The following is an 18848-nucleotide window of genomic DNA, read 5'->3' on the forward strand; positions in this document are numbered from 1 at the left end:
GGGCATTGTATTGAAGGAAGCGGGACAACTTTAGGAATCTCTTAAACATAACAGTTTAATTCATAAGCCAGTGTCTAAACTATTGTAGTTAGTTTCTGGTCATTTAGGATAGTGAAGTAGCTTAGGGCCAAAATATAATCTGCTTTAAAATAGTTCTAATCAGGTGGCAAAGGCTCTATCAACTTTAAAGATCTGTTTAAAAATCATCTGTCACTTTCCTGCAAAATCAAACTTATCAAATACAAATAGTAACAATAAATGGCACAGTCCCTGCCCCAGCACACTCCATAAGTTAAATAGACAATACACCAGATGGTCTGATGTCAGAGTAGTGGGGGTGTCTTGTTTTGTTTTTTTTTACTTTTTCCCAGAGGCGAATGTGCTCATGATGGGCTTTGGGGAAGGAGTGTCTTTATAGAGGGATTTGGGAGGATAGTCATTTAGAACCTTAAACCTTCTTAATCTTGTGCTGAGTACAGGGCATATCCTGGATATGAATTACAGCTGTCTATAGACTACTATGGTATGATGGTACCTGGCCATAGGCCCCAGAGCAGGAATAATAAGCACAGGACAGTTTTTTGTTTTGGTTTCTAAGCTCTGCAGTTGTGCCTCCCAGACCGGCTTACTGCTTACATGGACTGACTGGGTACCAGGCCTCTGCTTTCCAGCACTCTACATTCTCTGCTGGGTTAGCAGACTTCTTCAGACAAGATGTGAAATGGTTTCACCCAGGTGTTTTTCTTTTTCAGTGGTCACTGCCTGCAACATGGCAGGTGCAGCTATGTACGAGTTGGTACGAGTTGGCCACTGTGAACTGGTGGGAGAAATTATCCGGCTGGAGGGTGATATGGCCACTATCCAGGTGTATGAAGAAACCTGTATCCTTCTCATTGGTGTCTTTAAGGCCTGTCAAACTAAGTAATCCTAACAGGTAGGATGATGAGTACAGTAGAGCAAATAAACAAACCTCAGTGGGACCAGATCACAGAAGCCATCTCTGTTCCTTATCCCTTACACTGCTATAATTGCACAACCCTGGTAATGACAGTCTTCAAAGTACACATCTGCTTGTATAAGACTTGCATAATATACCCAGTACCTATTGTTCCAGTTCAAGGCAACTGCACCTGTATTTACTTTCTGGCCCGTGCAGGGCACCCACTCTAGGCTACCGGTTCCTCAGCCATCATTTCTCTTGGACAGAGACCTGTGTCTCACTCCCTCCTAACTAGAGTATTTCCAGGCTGCACAGTTCCTTGCCTACACTGTGATATTCCCAGCAAGCCAGGCTGCCTGTACAGGCCAGTGTCTGGGCTTTGCTTCCTTTCCAGAGGCTATGAACAGAGAAATTGCCAGAAGTTACAAGTTACCATACAGCTCTACATAAACCAGCACCTTTATTCTAAAAGTGAAAGTAATACAGAGAAAACATATTAAAAATAATAAAAGAATCTACACGCATGCTAAAAAGCTCACCAGGTTCACCAACTCCAGCCTCGGGCTTTAGTAGGAGTCAGTCTTTCAAAACCGCAACTGGACTTTCTCCATCATTACAAGTTCATAACTATCTCAGACGGAGAACCAGAACGCAGACTGGACAGATCAGCCTGTTTCTTTTATAGCTCAGGCCTTCGATCGCCAACCTCCCAGAACAGGTAATCAGCAGAATGTCATCCTGTCCTCAGATACAGCGTCAAAAGGCTGGAATTTTGTATGACTGGAGGTGGGGAATTCGCATAAACCTCTCTCTAGATATTTCCCCGGAAATCTACTTCACATTTGAAGTCCCAAAAGTTCATTCCTGCCTTTCTCAGCATAGTCCTTTGAACTCCCACACATCACATTACATCTCCCCCCTAAAGCGGTTACTTATAAGCCCAGTAAAGTTTTTCGAGGATATAGAAGGAAATTTCTATCACACCTCCTTGAACCTCAGTCCTAATTTAATGTCTAACATCAGTTACACTTGAACTTGGTAACTGGACTGTATTTGTTCATTGACAAATACAAACATCAAATACCAGCGCTACCAAGCAAATTCAGTTTTTGGGGGTGGTTTTTGCTTTGGTTTCAAAAAGTGTGTACTATTAAAATATCCTAATACAGCTTTAAAATTGGGAAGGATTCATCCTTTGGGTGGATTCAGATTTCGCTGCTAAACATGAGCATATTACACATGTATCCTTGGGAAATCCATTCTATTGATCCAAACTTGCTTGCTACAAAAATGTACCATCTAGTAGTGGTGATGATGGTAATAGATAATGATGTTGAAGAAGGAGGGAGACTATCAGGGAGGGAGTCATTAAACTTGGAGTCTGCCACAATGTTTCCATCTCTGTGCAAAAGTACTATGTGGGCCATGAAGTCTGGCTGAAGTTCTATTTTGAGGGCTTAAATGGAGAATAGACCTCTTGCCGACTGACTCCACAGGTTAATTTCACATGGGAAGAGCCCTTATACAGCCCTCATCACCATGGTATGTGAGCACCTTCCTACAGCATATTAAATGGCAACTGTCACCTGTGACTCATTCTCTTATCCTCTCCTCAGGAGGTGTAAGTCACATGAGGCTCTTTAGAGATGAGCTAGCTTTTATCTGTCCTCTTTGGATCTCTAAATATGGTTGTGAGTTTCCAGTAAACTTTTCCATTTTGTGGCTCGAGACTAGTGATCATAAGGGAAAATATTTAGTGTCTCCTCTCTGGAGAGTGAAAACGTCAATCTTAATTATTCCAGCCCGAGGTATGAGAATAGAGGCTGAATGCTTATCTCCTTTGCAATACAGTGCATTGCACAACCTGAGCAATTGAATTGGTGAGATAAAGCGTCTTTTGGTAAATGTATGGATGAGCTTTTCCTGAACAGGCCTCTTTAGCTGGTGTGTCTGTAGGAGATCCTGTACTCCGGACTGGTAAACCCCTCTCAGTGGAACTTGGCCCTGGCATTATGGGGGCCATTTTTGATGGTATCCAGAGGCCTCTGACAGACATCAGCACTCAGACCCAAAGTATCTACATCCCCAGAGGTGTCAACGTGTCAGCTCTGAGCAAAGACCTCAAATGGGACTTTTCACCTTCCAAAAACCTGCGGGTAGGCTATGACAAAGCTGCCAAAAATCCCCCAGGCACATTGCAGTGTGGGGGAAGAACGTGCAGTGATGAATTGTCACATTTTCAGATACATTGTGTCTGTGAAACAGAAGTCCAGTGCGCTTGAGGATGGGCATACTGGTGGATTAAGGCAAAGTGGCTATGAAAGAGCAGGTCACTGTACCACTGACGTGATGCTAGGTGGCACTGTTGGGAAATACATTGGTACCTATTAAACTGGATGTCTTTACAGTACAATAAAGAGAATTAATGGGAACATGCTGGGCATAGCAAGTAGGATAGCTATAGCTCTCTAACGCATCTGCTTTCTGGGAGAGGGTGGTATACCTCTGCAAATGGAATACTTCTAGCCAAGTGATTTTGTCAACCCTGAAGACGGCCTCGCTGCTGAAACATGCAATCTTTGATCTGATTGCCGCCTTCTAGTACCTCACTTTCCATTGCCTACAAATTGATGCATTCCACCTCTGCTGTACTCAACAAGTCAGTCTGGCTGGTGGGTAGAAAGGAGTCCAGGGAATCTCCAGTACTCGTCTGTAATCACACAGCTGCCTGAGCCTTGCAAGCCTCATTGCATAGAATGGTTGCTGTTCTTGTGTAGGCTGATGGCACGTTTCTAGCAGGGCTGTCACAGTGCTAGTAAAAGATGCAAACAGGCTATTGTGCTGTTACAGTACCTTACATGGGAGACAATCAGGGTGCTAGATTTAAGGACCATTTTTATAAAGCCTTGTGCTTCTCTCTCTAAACCTAAACCTTTCATTTGTATGATTAAAGGAGTACTTTCTTTTCCTGATCCTAGGTTGGCAGTCACATCACTGGGGGAGATATTTATGGATTGGTGAATGAAAACTCCCTTATCAAACACAAAATTATGTTGCCCCCACGGAACAGGGGTACGGTAACATATATTGCTCCGCCAGGGAACTACGACACATCAGTAAGTTTTCCAGATGGTGCTGGCTAATGCATTTCACGCTTTTGCCAGAAGGTGTGTACTGTGTACACCCCTTCTGTGTCCTGCAGCACCAACCAAAGGGCATTATATGCAGCTGGGTATTGGAGATGCAGGTCACCTGCTGCCAACTTGCCAACAGTGATCACCCTAATGCCTTGTGAAATCAAGCTGCTCTGTATGGTGAAAACTCAGCCTTGCTCATGTGCGTGAGCAAGTGCCATTTAAATACACCATGTTTGCTACTCTACTGTGGGTGGTCCTGCTGTGTCCTGGGTATATGCAGAATCAACAAGGGCATTTTCTTTAGCTACTGTGCATCATGATTATTTGAAGCTGAGGCTTTATGCTTACACTTGATTTCCTACTCCTGAGGGCATTGTGTGCCAAAAAATTTAAAAATTCTGTGCACAATATTTTAAAATTCTGCAAAATTTTGTCAAATGTGGAACCTCCAGCATGGCATTGGGGAGCACAGGCCACTGGCTGCACAGAGATGGGAGATCACTGTGCAGGGGCCCCCCAATTTCCCCAGACATGAACTCAGCAGTGAGGCTGCACCCAACCCTGACGCAGCGCAAGGACTGGGGCAGCCACAGAAACACCACAGTGCCCTGCCCCTCCATGCCAGGTGTGGGCAGACAGGCTCAGCAAAGCAGGATCCAAGTGTGGCGGGGCTTAGTGTGCGGGGGGGTCCAGGTGTGGTTTGAGAGGGTTCTGTGTGGGGCAATCTGGATGCAGGTGGCTCAGTGCGGGATCCAGGTGCAGGGGGGATCTGGATGCACAGGGGCTTGGGGCGGGGGGGACTGGTTCTAGGTGCAATGGTAATGGGACTCTACAGGGGGGTCCAGGTGAAGGTGATTGGGACTCAGCAGGAGGACGGGGGGGGGGATAAAGCTTGGCAGGGGGGGTTCAGATGCTGGGGGAGTGGGGCTCAGTGGGTTGGGGATCCAGGTGCAGGTGGCTCATTAGGGTGGTGCAGGGGGAGTGGGGCTTGTCAGGGGGTTCTGGGTGGGGGGATGAGGCTCAGTGGGAGGGTCTGAGAATGAGGGGGTCTGGATGCATGGAGGTTGGGCAGATGAAGGAGCAGCGCCCTGTACAGTGATTCCTCCCCCTGCAGCTGAGGAGCAATGGGCACAGGAAGCATGTGGGGGAGGGGAATTTGCAGAGCTTCCTACAGCTGGGGGAGAAATCTGGGGATTGGTCTGACATGGCCCCGGATGCCATGCAGGAGAAGTAGTCTCGTCCTGCTCAGCCGGGACTGGCAGCTGAGTCTGGTGCAGGGTAATGGCCACCAGCTGGGTCTTCCCCAGTCCCACCCTCTGCCCCACAGTGATTTACCCTCTGCTGGCTGCCCTGGGCACCCGAAACATACTGCTGGGGAGGGTCACATGACGGCTCTTGTGGCTTCCCTTTGCTTCCCCATCAGAAAGTCATTTTTCTGCTGGGAAACAAAGAAATATGTGGGGGAACATAAATTCTCCATGCGCACATTGGTGCTGAATTCCTCCAGGAGTAATTTCCCCGACATGGTAAATCTAGGAAGTGGGCTTCCCCCAGGCTGGGGTAGTACACTGAGGTGTCTGGAAGGCCTATGGCTCTAAAAAATACCTAGTCATTAATGATGTGGGTTGCTGGTGGGATTCTGTATAGACTTGTGAGAATGAGAACTCGCGCATTCCCCCCGCATCCAGCTGTCTGCTTACTCTGGGTGTCTGCTTCCTTCTGGTAGGATGTTGTCTTGGAGCTGGAATTTGAAGGTGTGAAGGAGAAGTTCACTATGGTCCAGGTCTGGCCCGTACGTCAAGTCCGTCCTGTCACTGAAAAGTTACCAGCCAACCATCCATTGCTAACTGGCCAACGGGTCCTTGATGCCCTCTTCCCGTAAGTATCACCTGGGGTTCTGCGGGGCTTGGTTCCGATCTTTGTACAAGAATTCCTTTAAGGGGGGCTGGAAAATTATACATAAATCTCCTGTGCCCCAAAGCAACATCCCAAAAATGGTGATGCAAGTACTTCAGAGGAATCCCTGGCAAAAGCAAAATCTCACTGTGCACCAAAAGGAGGAGGAAAATGTAAAACAGGCCTAGTAAATACTATAACTGGGGAGTCTCCACATATAAATAGAGTTGAAGGTCTTATCACTGAGAGAGCAGCTTGTTCAAGGGCCTACATTTTTCAAATTGGAAGCCTAAAGTTAGGCACATGCAACTCCTAGTGACTTCAGAGGCTTGGCACCTGTGAAAACAGACCACTTATTTAGGTTCCTACATATCGATTAAGTGCCTAACTTTAGGCATTTATGCTTGACAACTTTGGCCTAATGTCTCATCTCTCAATGATGCTTCTAAGTTGGATGTTCTCAGTGTGCTCATTCCTCAGACATCTCCATTCGTGAAACATATTTTTGTACTGAACCTGTTCCAGCCATTGTCCCAGCACTAGGTAGTTACTCTGGGAACAGTGGTAGGTGCTGTTGGCATAGAGGGACAGCCTGTTCGTTCCCTTTGTTCTGGCTTGTTGAAATATCACATGCACTTATGACATGGGGTAAATCTGGCTCCATGTGTTGTCTTAGGCAAGTGAAGTGAGAGCCTCAGAGGGCTGAGAAGAAAACTTACTACAATATGCAAACAGGACATCGCTTTTCTCTGTCTGAGTTCAGTATAAACCAGTCTGGCTCTTTTCCTCAGGTGTGTACAAGGTGGTACTACTGCTATCCCCGGGGCCTTTGGCTGTGGAAAGACTGTGATCTCGCAGTCTCTCTCCAAGTACTCCAACAGTGATGTTATCATCTACGTAGGCTGTGGAGAACGAGGAAATGAGATGTCTGAAGTACTCAGAGATTTCCCAGAGGTCAGTATGGGATGCAAGGATTCTTTCCAAATGTTCCTGGGAACAGAGCTGTTGCGTGTGTCTTGGTGAGGTGGTGGTTTTGAACCACTGGATACTGTCAGACCTCAGCTGTTGTGGGCCTTGTTTCATGTCCCTCCAGACACCCTGTGGCATGGTAATCTATGTTTTGCTATAGTAAGAGCTGTCACTGGCCCATCCAGGGAAGGACATCAGTTTTGGGAGCTCTCACACAGCATTTGAACTAACACTGGGATAAATGTTTGTTTTAAAACAAACCCAAAATAATAGGCAAAATTACATAAATGTTGAGGTTTTAGTTACACCCATGAAGAAAATCTTTCCAAAAGCTGTTTGAACTCTGCCCCTTTGTATGGTATATACTAGTGTTGAAGTAACTGAGAATGTAGGTGCTCAGCACCTCTGCAGATCCGATCCTAGGGGGTGTTCTTGCAAGATAATACAGGCAATGTGACAATGTGCTCTTCAGTGCTTCTTTCTTTATAAGGGAAAAGGGAATCCCTGTCTCTGTTTCCTAATGGTAGGTCTCATTTATGGAATGGAAAACTCGTGTATAAATTTATTTATTTTTTAAAATCTAAACCCTAATGTAGCATTAAGAATGTTTTGCACGTCAGTTTATTAACTTGACTACTGTGGTTCCTTCCTATAGCCTTATGTTTTCAAAGCAATACCTGTGCAGTTCCCTGCTCTTCCCTCTTCCCCCCAAAAAATAATCCACCTCAGTTGTCGTTGGGAGAGTTGAGTCAGTTCTTTACGGGGATATAATAGTAGGGAGGACAGATGTGCCTCCTGGGAGAGCTAGCTTCTTCTAGAAATTACAGAACACATTGCACAAACGTGTAAGTAAATTATTTTCTGGCCACACAGGGAGGCCGAGGAAGAGTGTGTAATTAAATTCATAAAGACAATACACTCTGCATTTCCCTCACAAGTTTACTGAACAGTAACACTGCTAATACTAAGATAAGCCAACAAAATGGCAAACGTAAGAACCAGAGAGCAATAATATAGCGATACTGCTCATCTAGCATATTTACAGGACATGGTCTGAGCACAGGAGTGAGGCCTGGGCCTGTGAGTTCTAATCCCACCTCCTGCTCTAGAAAGTCATTTACCTTTTCTGTCTGTTTCCCTATCTACATATTGTCCACAGAGGTTCCAAAGTACAATTGTTCGTACACCATTTTGAAGGTGAAAGCATTTATATCCGTTCTAAGTGGTATTGATCCAATTACCTGAACAAGCTTTACCTCTAGTAAATCTGTCCTCTTCCTTTCACCGGTGGGCAAACAAAGGCATGTAAATTAAGGGATTTACCCAAGTCCCTTGGGGGTCTCAGTAGTAGAACAGCATCTAGAACTCACGAGCCCTGAGTCCAATCCCCTGCTCTAGTTGTTAGACCACTTGTGAGGGCAAATACTCTTGTACTGGGGCTTTTTCTGGCACAGGAGTATGAGGATAATCTCTGTAGGGTTATACAGATTCGTGTGCTGCTTTTTTTTGCCTTTTTAGCTCACAATGGAAGTTGATGGCAAGGTAGAAAGTATTATGAAGAGAACAGCCCTAGTAGCAAATACCTCCAACATGCCCGTCGCTGCCAGAGAGGCCTCTATTTATACTGGTAAGAGTTATAAGAGAAGTAAAGGCTACCCGGGACAGGTGTCACCTTGCCCTCCGGTATATCCAGATACCGATGTATTCTCTGCTTACTAGCTCTGCTTAGTTTCAGAAACTGATCTTTTTAAACCTTCCTTATCCAATAGGTTTTGTGTAGTAGTTTGATCTTCTCTTAGATATAGGCTGCCAAGGAATTACATTTGCCATTTTAATCCTTGCCACTAGTGTGGATTTTTTTTTTTGTCTGCTCTGATCCTGTAGTTGTGTGGTATTAACTCTGTAAAGCTTAGCTCATTCTGGAGAGAGTCTATGATTTCTTGACTGTGGAATACAGCTATGCACCTTTTTATCTCCCTTTACTTTGCTAGCTTCCCCCATTAAATTGGTGGGATGAGGGTTATGCCCTTCATCTTAAAATACAAGCTGTTTACTGAATGCTGTTAAATATTTGAGACAAAATCTGACCTCCCTTAAAGTTATTGTAGTCTGCCATTTGGAAACCAAAGGATGCATCCCATTAGCTTTAAATCCCCTTCTCTACTGTAAAGGACTGTTTTAAAGCCACACTTCGAGGTTAGCCTCCCTCTCTGTTACACCACCACAGAGGCAGCCTTTCAAAAGAAGCACAAGTTAACTGATGGCATAGCTCTTGAATCTCATGGACGAGAAGAATGGGACACAGTCCACGTGGCTCACCAAGGGGGAAGCAAATCTGTGTTCAGAGAATAGGAGCAGAGAGGGAGAAGAGACCAGAGCAGTGAGGAAACTCTTGGGAGTCCAAAAGGAGTAACTTTCAGCCTCCCTTGTCATCAAAATCTAAATGAGTAATTCAGTGATACTTGAACAGGCTTCCTGCCCTTCTAGGGAAGGCATATGAGCCAGAGTACTTGTCTGAACTGTAACCTGCAGTGTGCTCTTCTCTTTGTTCTAGGAATCACCCTGTCTGAGTATTTCCGGGACATGGGCTACAATGTCAGTATGATGGCTGACTCCACTTCCCGATGGGCTGAGGCCCTTAGGGAAATTTCAGGGCGTTTAGCTGAAATGCCAGCTGGTGAGTAGTCTTTTTCTTGGTGTCCAGCCACGGGAAGCCTTCCTGTAGATGTTGAGCCTTCACGTGACTTAGTTTCTGTATGGTGCTTGCAGACAGTGGCTATCCAGCCTACCTCGGTGCCCGTCTGGCCTCATTCTATGAGCGAGCTGGCAGAGTGAAGTGTCTGGGGAACCCTGAGCGAGAAGGGAGCGTCAGCATCGTCGGGGCGTAAGTACTGAACCTTTCAGCATTCCCTGGATTGCAGCTCTTCTCGGGGGGGGTGGGTAGTGGGAGCAGTGGGTTGGTGCTTCCCAGACAGGCAAGCAGAAATGGCCCCTGCCCTGAGGAATTCCCAGCCTGAGTACAGACTGACAGGTAAGCAGAGTTTGGGCCGGGAGGGAATAACATACCTGTCAACAGAATTCAAGAGGGACTGAAATGTGGAGAGGATAAGAGGATATGTGGTATGTAGGTATGCTCAAGGAGACTGTACCATGCTCAAGGGGCAGCATGGATGGAAGACAGTATGTAGATGATTATGTGAGAAGCTGGAACATGAGTGGTTGAGAGTAGGAACAGAGGCAGAGCAGAGAAGCCAGTGGGGGCTGGACAGGAACTCATTGTGATGTGAGAGAAGCTTGCATAAATAGGGAGGGTTTTGATAGTGGTGACATACTGCTTGAAAAATCCCTCCACGGACTCCCCATCCACTACGGCATCAAGCTAAGGGAGGGAAGTGACCTGATCAGAATGACAGGCAGGGAAGCTGATTGTCTCTTCAGCAGAGAGGTTGAGCAGGATGAGAGTATAGGTGCTGAGACTTGGACAGGAAGAAATGCTGGAGACCTTTGACAGCAGTTACTGTAGAGTGAGGTAATAGTTGTAGATGGGCTGACAGCTGTTTCAGTGTGGCATTAGGAAGGTAACTTTCCCTAGACTTGCAGGAATGTCTCTGATTTCTTCTCCTTGTGCTCAATCTCCTAATAATTTAAACATCTGTATACCTGTCTGAGGAGCTGGAAACCTTTAAATTTAAAATCAACTTCATTTGCTTATCTGAAAATGGTAGATGGGTCTACTGGTTTCTAGTGCCCATCCATTTCTCTGGGAGGTCTTACAGAAATTAAAATGTTCATCAGTCATCCATAAGGCTACATTTTAGTCACGGGTATGTTTAGTAAAAGTCATGGACAGGTCACAGGCAGTAAACAAAAATTCATGGTCCATGACCTGTCCATAACCTTTTAACTAAAAATACCAGTGAATAAAACTGGAGGTTGGCCCAGTGGGGTGGAGGCAAGCGGCGGCGCGTGGCCTGGGACCCCTGCTGTTGCTGGAGGGTGGGGGGGAGGAGTTGGCAAGGCCATCAGGCTCCCTACCTAGCTCGGCACCTCTTTCCTCTTCACCCCGCCCCCCAGCAGCAGAGTTTGGGTTTGGGTGTGGGAGGGGCTTGGGGTGAGGCGGGCTCTAGGCGGTGCTTACCTGGGGGGCTCCTCGGCGACATCCCCCTTGCTCAGCTGCTAGGCGGAGGCGTGGCCAGGCAGCTCTGCACGCTGCCTCCGCCTGCAGGCACCGCCCCTGCAGCTCCCATTGGCCGTGGTTCCCTGCTGTCTGCTTTGAAACCTTGACTCTTGATAGATGAATTCTATTTTGTACCAAGAATTGGGAAGGCCTGATGCTGCTAATGCTGGATTAGGAAAATTTGACTGTTCACCAAGAGTAAACCCAGTCAAGATCCTTCCTCTTTCTGCATCCTCTGACTTTGGTTTCAAAGGAGTGTGGCATTTTGTTGAAAGAAAGATGTGGAGGGTGGCAAATCTGGCTGCTACTGGTATTGAGTTGTGGTGCTGGGTTTGGAGCTTCAGCTTAGCCCTGCACGAGTGCTGCTGATCACCACTTTCCTTTCTCTCTTCCTGCTAAGTGTATCTCCCCCTGGTGGTGACTTCTCGGATCCTGTCACATCTGCCACTCTGGGCATTGTTCAGGTACGTGCGACCTTGTTGCAGTCTGTGTTGAAGCTGTATTCTCCTAGTTACTCCACTTGGGTTTGAAATGAATGAACTGCACCAGAAGTGCATGAATGTACAGTGACAGCCATTGTGCCTAATGGCCATGGTGTGAATGGCTTCATTTGCAGAAAGAGGGTTTTGTAAGGGTGGTTTGAAATGTTCTGGCAGCATCGAGGCCTGCCCCTATGAAAGATGTTCCCTCAGGCCTGGTGCAGCCAGGATTCATGGGGAAATGGGGAGGAAGGGCAGCTGCCCCATCCCTGTGTCGTGTCCTGCCTACTCCCGACACACACAGGATCGTCCTGTTGGCTGATTCCCCAGGAGTATTCATGTCCCTCTTAAAGGGCAAATGTAAGGATGGCAGCCTTGTACTAGGATGCAGCCCCCTCTCTCTCCATCCCTAAATGAAGGAGCATTGAGACTTGGACAGTTTTCTAGGGGGGGTGAACCTACAGCACAGTTGTGTTTTGGGAAGAGAGGTTGATTTTAGGTATTGGCGGTTAGTAGGGCCCCACTTAGTTTTGCAGGTACCAGTGCTGGAATCTGTTCTGTGCAAGGCAGTCCCTCCAGCGTGACACTAGGATAGTATTCAAGACAGAGTTTTGGAGCTGGGATCCACCATCATGAAATGAATGTCTAGCATGCATTGAGTTGATCTAGTAGGGGAGGATCTCTTAGTGTCTAAAGGCCCCGAGTTATGGTCCAGTTAGTGTGGGAAGGAAAGATTTCTCTTTCAAGCCTGTGTCTGGATGGTCTTTGCTGTACTCATTATACAGAAATGTGTGGGAGTTTGGCCATCTTCAGTTAATAACTTGGCTTCTGCTGGGAAGGAAACTCATGAATCTGTTTTGGATTTGGCAGGTGTTTTGGGGCTTGGATAAGAAGCTGGCTCAGCGCAAGCACTTCCCATCTGTCAACTGGCTGATCAGCTACAGCAAGTACACACGGGCCCTGGATGAGTATTATGACAAGCACTTCACAGAATTTGTCCCCCTGAGGACCAAGGCCAAGGAGATTCTGCAGGAAGAGGAGGACCTGGCAGAGATTGTGCAGCTTGTGGGGAAGGTGAGCAATGATCACTCTGAGTGGGGAAGAGTATCTTGTCTTAGCGAGACTTTCCAAAGAACTGGTCTGCCTCCACTGCACAGCTCCTGGCATAGACTATAGACACTATCCATGGGGAGATGGGTGGATATTGGTGTGCAGGCACTGAGAGCTGGAGGGAAGGTAATAAGAGCTTAAGAACATAAGAATGGCCATACTGGGTCAGACCAATGGTCTATCTAGCACAGTATCCTGTCTTCTGACAGTGGCTGTTGCCAGATGCTTCAGACAGAAGTGTTTCTCAAAAACAATAGACTTGCCTGCCACTAGCTGTACTTAATTCAGTCTTTTCTACTGCTCTGGTGCTGGAACCAAAAAGCAGCCCTCAGAGTAGTCTAGAAATAGGAGAAATCGCCACGCCAGTAACCCGTGAGTACACTTGCAAAACAACTCTGCAGCCAACTGCAGTGCACTTCTTGTTTGTTAAGGAAAATGCTCTGGATGCAGTGATCCTGACCTGATATTTGTTTCCCCTATCTCTGAACTAGACCCGGAAGCTCAGTCTCTAATTTAATAAACGTGTTGAAAAGTTTCACTGTCACTTCTTTGAGTGCCCCTGTCATCTGGTGAAATGCCAGTTCACAGCCATGCAGCAGTACAGTATCCTGAGGTCCCTTCTCCTGCAGCACCCTGACAAGGGCTATTTTCAAAGCACTGCACTGATGCGCTTAATTCGGTGCTCAAAGTATAGGCCTGAAGAGTGGGTTGCATTTAAATTTTGTCCTGTTAGAGTTTTTAACACACAACAGTGGCATGATGATACAAAGAATTAGAGATGAGTGATGTCTGTTCTCTATGAAGTGGCTGAGTAGTCGTCATGCCTAGTGTTAGAGACCTATTAGCTGTGACCTCCCATTCTACAGGCTTCTTTCAGTTTCTCAGTACACCTCAGCATTTTGGGGTAGAACGCGTAAACCTAACCAGAAAAACTGCTCTTGAGGAAAGGTGTCTTGAGGGTCTCAGTGAAAACTGACTTTGTTTCAACTGATATAGATGCTATAAAGACTGTAGCTCACATGTGCGTAGTACACATGAGCCAAGCTAGCTTACATGCATTAACTAACTTTCATTGGAAGAAACTGGGGGAGGAAAGTAATGGGCAGGAAGAAGTCCTCCAGCAGCCACAGGAGGGGCCACTTGCACCAGAAGGTGCCTGTCCACCAGAGCTCTAAGCTCTGCTTCTCTGTCCTAGAAAAGAGGAAAATGTTGGGGGGTGCCTTTTTCTACTTTGTGATGTATGAAGGTCTAAAACGGAATGCATCTGATGAAGTGAGCTGTAGCTCACGAAAGCTTATGCTCAAATAAATTGGTTAGTCTCTAAGGTGCCACAAGTACTCCTTTTCTTTTTGCGAATACAGACTAACACAGCTGCTACTCTGAAACCGGTCTAAAATGTGTGTTCCAGATTTGTTTTGCTTGATTTGACCTTAAGCCTGAGTCTACACACAGGTTTTTGTACCGCTTTAGCTATATTGGTTTCTAGACAAAGTAGTACAACCCCTGTAGTGTGGATGCATTTATGCTTGACTGAAGGTGCTTATATCTGTATGCCTCATTCACCTTACAGAAATCCTAGCCTCTAATAAAACTCTTCTCCCAAGGATTTTTCATGTGTTGGAGTTAAATGTTGGCAAAATCAAACCACTTTAAGCAGTGCGGGGGATTGGAAGAAGAAACTGCTTTTCCTCTCAATCAGATTTCACTTCTGTGGCTTCTCTGTCAACCTACCAATTCTTCACTCTCCAGGCAAAATGATGATCACAGTTTGAATTTCTGATGTGAAAAGAGCAGGAAAAAAAGCCTAAAAAACCTAAACAACTCACCTGTTCAGGGCTTATCTACACGCCACAAAGAGCAAAAAGGCACAAACCCAAGTCTTGTCTGTGCCAGACACCTTTTTTAAAACCGAGCATGGACCTCTGCTGGGTGGCCTCCTTCTGACTGAAGCTGTCCTCGCTCCTGGTCCCTTGCATCCATATCAGCAGCTCTCCAAGGTTCAAGACTTCTCTTCTTCCCACATCCAGTTCCCCAATTTGTGACTCACCTAGCTTTTAAGCTGGAACTGCGCTCTGGTAAAACTGTAATGCTTCCATTGTGTGTGTCAGATTTACACATGTCCATTTTTATTTGTTTAAAATTGGATGGGCTGGCAGACCTGGAAGTAAGAGATTTATTGAATGAGGGTTTCTCTGTAACCCTACATTATTAAGTGGGACATGTGAAATAGTGCGCGCGCACAATTTAGCTTTGGCTGCTCTTCTGCTCTCTAGCCAAATGACCTAGAAGAACCGTGAATGTGGTTTGGATTCTTCTGGTTGTTCTGGGGGTAAAATAGGACCTTCTGAAACACCAAAAAAAGAACACTGAGGTTGCAGAGTGAAATGCTGAAGTCAGGAGATGCCAGCATTAAGGTAGCCCATGCAATCTTAACTCCTGCCCCATTTTGGGCATGCATGACTGTAGTCTTCAGTTACAAGATCGCAGTTCAGGTTGTGCTTCCTGGGTGAGGCATGACAGCACTCAGGACCAGATAAGATTAAAATTGTTTGTTGTTAAAATGGAAGCAGTTTAACATGTTATGGGTGCAGCCTTGCTCTCTGCTGTGGTTATAACAGGTTATTTTGGAAAGAAGTGTCATACCCCTGCTTCGTTCATTGAGCACTATCCAGCCTGCATATTGATAAGGCTGAGGTCCCGTGAAAATAGCCCATGGTCGTGGAGTGAGACTGCTGTAGTGTACCTGCACAAGGGGTAATTTAGGTCATGTGTTTGTCTTCAACTTTGGCATTTCTCTTCTTTTTTTTAGTGCATAAACATGCTCCTTGGGTGCTATTTTAATTATCTTTTATATTGAAACTTTCTGTGGTGCCTCTCACATGACTCTCTGAAAGCACTTCCCAAACATTCAAGCCTCAGTCACCCCCTTTTGAGAGGATAAAATTGAGGCAAAGATGAAGGGACTGATAGTGCAAGGAGCTCAGGAGAAGGGGAATAGATGGCTCTGCACAACATGCTATTAAGAATTTTCTTATCGCTGACTTCATTTGCGAATGGCACACTGGGGAAAAGCAACTACTGGTTTCAGGGATTAGCGGCAGTTTTCTTTTTCTTTTTGATGGTCAGAAATATCATCATTTTACTGAAATGCCCTCAGATGCATTTTTGGAGTCTGGTTTTCCTCATGTGGACATGCTGGAACCGGGAAGGGAAAGCAGAAGTTCTGGCTCCCCGATCTCCTGCAGGCTTACGTCACTGCTACAGCTGCCTCTTAGCAAGCATTGTCGAGGGGGCTGGCTCCAGGCACCAGCATTCCAAGCAGGTGCTTGGGGCGGCCCTGTAAAGGGGGCGGCAGCCCGTGTGCCTTCAGGGCGGCATCTCCTCTTTCCACGGTAGCGGCAATTCAGCGGCAGCCTCTTTTCTCAGGCTGCCGCGGGGGCAATTTGGCAACAGCTTTACTCTGCACGCTGCGCCTCGGCGGCAGCATCCATCTTCAGACGTCCTGCTTGGGGTAGCAAAACCAGTAGAGCCGGCCCTGGCAGGCAAGCAATTAGCATCTTGAAGGAATCTCTCACTTAACTCATTGCTTAACACCTGCAGGAATCCCAACATAGGGTGGAAACTTAACAGTTGTGTTTAATGCTGCTTGTAATCTACTGGTGGCTGGCTGAGTGGCTGGCTTTGTATCTGTGAATGGGAAATATGCAACAAAATTTCCTTGTATTTATACAAAGATCTGAAAAGGCAGGGAGGTAAGCCACATGCCTGTAGATGAATGTAAACAAGTAACTGGCATTATGGGCCTTAGCAGAGTTAGGAAGCCAACACCCAGCACTCCCATACACAGAACTTGGCACCAAACTAAATTTGGACTTTGCCTTCTAGGCTTCCTTGGCGGAAACAGATAAAATTACCCTAGAGGTTGCCAAACTGATCAAAGATGACTTCCTGCAGCAGAATGGCTACAGCCCTTATGACAGGTGAGGGCCGAGAGGCTGTGTGCTCCCCATTCATTCTTCCGTATATTATGTTCAGATGGAAATCCTATTTGGGAATAGGATCCAGTTTGATGTGGCAACCCAGGACCTGTTTTCAAGGTGATCCGAGAGCTGCTCCTAGGAAAATGCAGCCTGTGGTGTTCCATGTAGGCCATTGGCTCCATGTTGTCAGAGAGGCACCGTATGCAGACCCCTTCTGGGCCCCGTGGTAGGGTCTTGGCTATATTGATAGTTTCCCCAGCATTCTGTCCATTGAAATGAGCACTGCTAATAAACCAGTGCTATGAACCAGCCCGTTGCCTGGATAAACGAACTCCCTCTGGAAAGGGAGAAGAGGATCATTTAGTCTGAACTGATATTCCGCCCCCCCCCCCAATAAGAATCTATCTTTGTTTCAATAGGCCCCAGTGATACTCAGGAGTGTCACAAGAATCTGGTTGAAGCCACTTATTCTCCACTATCACTGCACAGCTCTAGCCCATCTACAACTCCTAACTTCCTCTTACAGCCCCTACTCAGCCTGGTGCTCCACTCAATCTTCCCTCTCAATGGCTCCTCTTATCTACTTTATACCCTGTTTCCATGCTATCCCTTTTGTCTGGAATAGCCTTCCATGGAGTTCTTCAGCCTTCCCTCCTCCTCTCCCCAAACTCCAGACCTATCTGTGCTGTGACACATTCCCCCTCCAGTGGCAACTTGCTTGTGCTGCTCTGTTGCAGCTGCTTGTGCCTTTAGACCAAGTTTTGGGAAGGGATTCTGTTTGCTACGTGCACCCGTTATCTAGTACAACAATGCGCTGCATAAATAATGTGGTATTTCTGTGGTATCTGTCAAGACCACCACTTTCTTTGCCTGGTCTCTCAGTGTGGAGTGGAGTGCTGGGGCCATAGGAGCTGCCAGGTCATGCTAGGAAACACACTGGAGCTGCCATCATTCCTCCAAACAGATGGGAAGGGAAACACTCAGAAATGCACTCCAAATGGAGTCAGCCACAATAATGGAGATGATGTGACTTGATGCTGTGGTGTTGCCATGATGTCAATATGTGGTGACACTGTGTCACTACAGCTTGGAATTGTATTGCAAGGATCACACCATCATGCCAGGCCACTACTTTAAGATTTCAGCTCTGCTTATGACTGAAGTTAAAGATCCATTGCCAGTGGGTCATACTTTTGAAAAAGTTTGCGGCCTGTAATAGGTAGTTTATGCCACTTGGCAGTGAGTGTATCAAGGGTTTTGTGATGTAGCTTTATGGGATGAAATAGGCCAACACTCTTATACTTCCACCCACCAAGGGAATCCAGCCTCAGTGAGGGGGTTATGTTAGTCATGAAGGCACCAGAGCTCTCACTTCATTAAAGATATTCTCAACTGCGCTACAGCCTGGGAAAGTCTTTAGTTGTACATACTAGATTCTGTCTTGTTTCCATCAGGTTCTGCCCTTTTTATAAGACCGTGGGGATGCTTTCCAACATGATTGCGTTCTACGACATGGCGCGCCGAGCTGTAGAGACCACAGCCCAGAGTGACAATAAGATCACCTGGTCCATCATCCGAGAAAATATGTCTGAAATTCTCCAGAGACTTGTTTCCATGAAATTCAAGGTATGTCTGTGGGCAGCAGGGCATTGGCTCCCTGGCTTCTCTGTACGGCCACCCGCTGCATTGGAATTAGGGATATTGACATTGCTTTGCTAAGGAGACACAAAGTTCTATGGAAGCCTTCAATGCATCTACAAAGCCGTTATCCTGGGTTGCCTGTAAACATTTTTCTTACATGAGGAGAAGTGGTTCCACAAACTGAGTCACTTGCTCTACTTTTTTTGGTTAATATAAAATGCCTCTCTGTTTGAGACTCGGCCTAAGCTGCAATCAAATACATGGCCCTGGTTCTTTCAGCTGAGAACTGCCTTGGTGGATGAGTACAGAGAAAGCAGCTATGTTAATAGGGTCACGCCCAACCAAATGGCCTTGGGCACTGCTAGTGGCTTAGGTCCAAAAATTAGATAGTATTGTATTTTAGGTGTCTGACAAGAAATGTGTTCGTGACTTATTAAAAACACATTTTTTTTCAAGTAAACCTTCAATAAATGATGGGCAATGTCCATACAACACACATCCAATCTGGAACGGAAAAGA

The 18848-nt window shown here is 46.3% G+C and overlaps 1 protein-coding gene across 2 annotated transcripts in view; it reads left to right on the forward strand.

Moving 5' to 3' along the window:
- Positions 1-18848, forward strand: part of ATP6V1A (ATPase H+ transporting V1 subunit A) — a 37355-nt gene that overhangs the window by 15263 nt on the left and 3244 nt on the right. For both annotated transcript variants that reach the window (XM_084642343.1, XM_084642344.1), the window contains exons 3-14: positions 753-881; positions 2882-3096; positions 3919-4056; positions 5804-5955; positions 6765-6927; positions 8461-8569; positions 9497-9619; positions 9712-9826; positions 11520-11583; positions 12469-12672; positions 16594-16688; positions 18143-18314. In XM_084642343.1, coding sequence (XP_084498469.1) covers positions 753-881; positions 2882-3096; positions 3919-4056; positions 5804-5955; positions 6765-6927; positions 8461-8569; positions 9497-9619; positions 9712-9826; positions 11520-11583; positions 12469-12672; positions 16594-16688; positions 18143-18314 — 1679 coding nt within the window. The remainder of the gene's footprint in view (positions 1-752; positions 882-2881; positions 3097-3918; positions 4057-5803; positions 5956-6764; positions 6928-8460; positions 8570-9496; positions 9620-9711; positions 9827-11519; positions 11584-12468; positions 12673-16593; positions 16689-18142; positions 18315-18848) is intronic.

The sequence above is a fragment of the Lepidochelys olivacea genome, assembly GCF_965140295.1.
Source record: "Lepidochelys olivacea isolate rLepOli2 genome assembly, chromosome: 1".
Classification (NCBI taxonomy): Eukaryota; Metazoa; Chordata; order Testudines; family Cheloniidae; genus Lepidochelys; species Lepidochelys olivacea.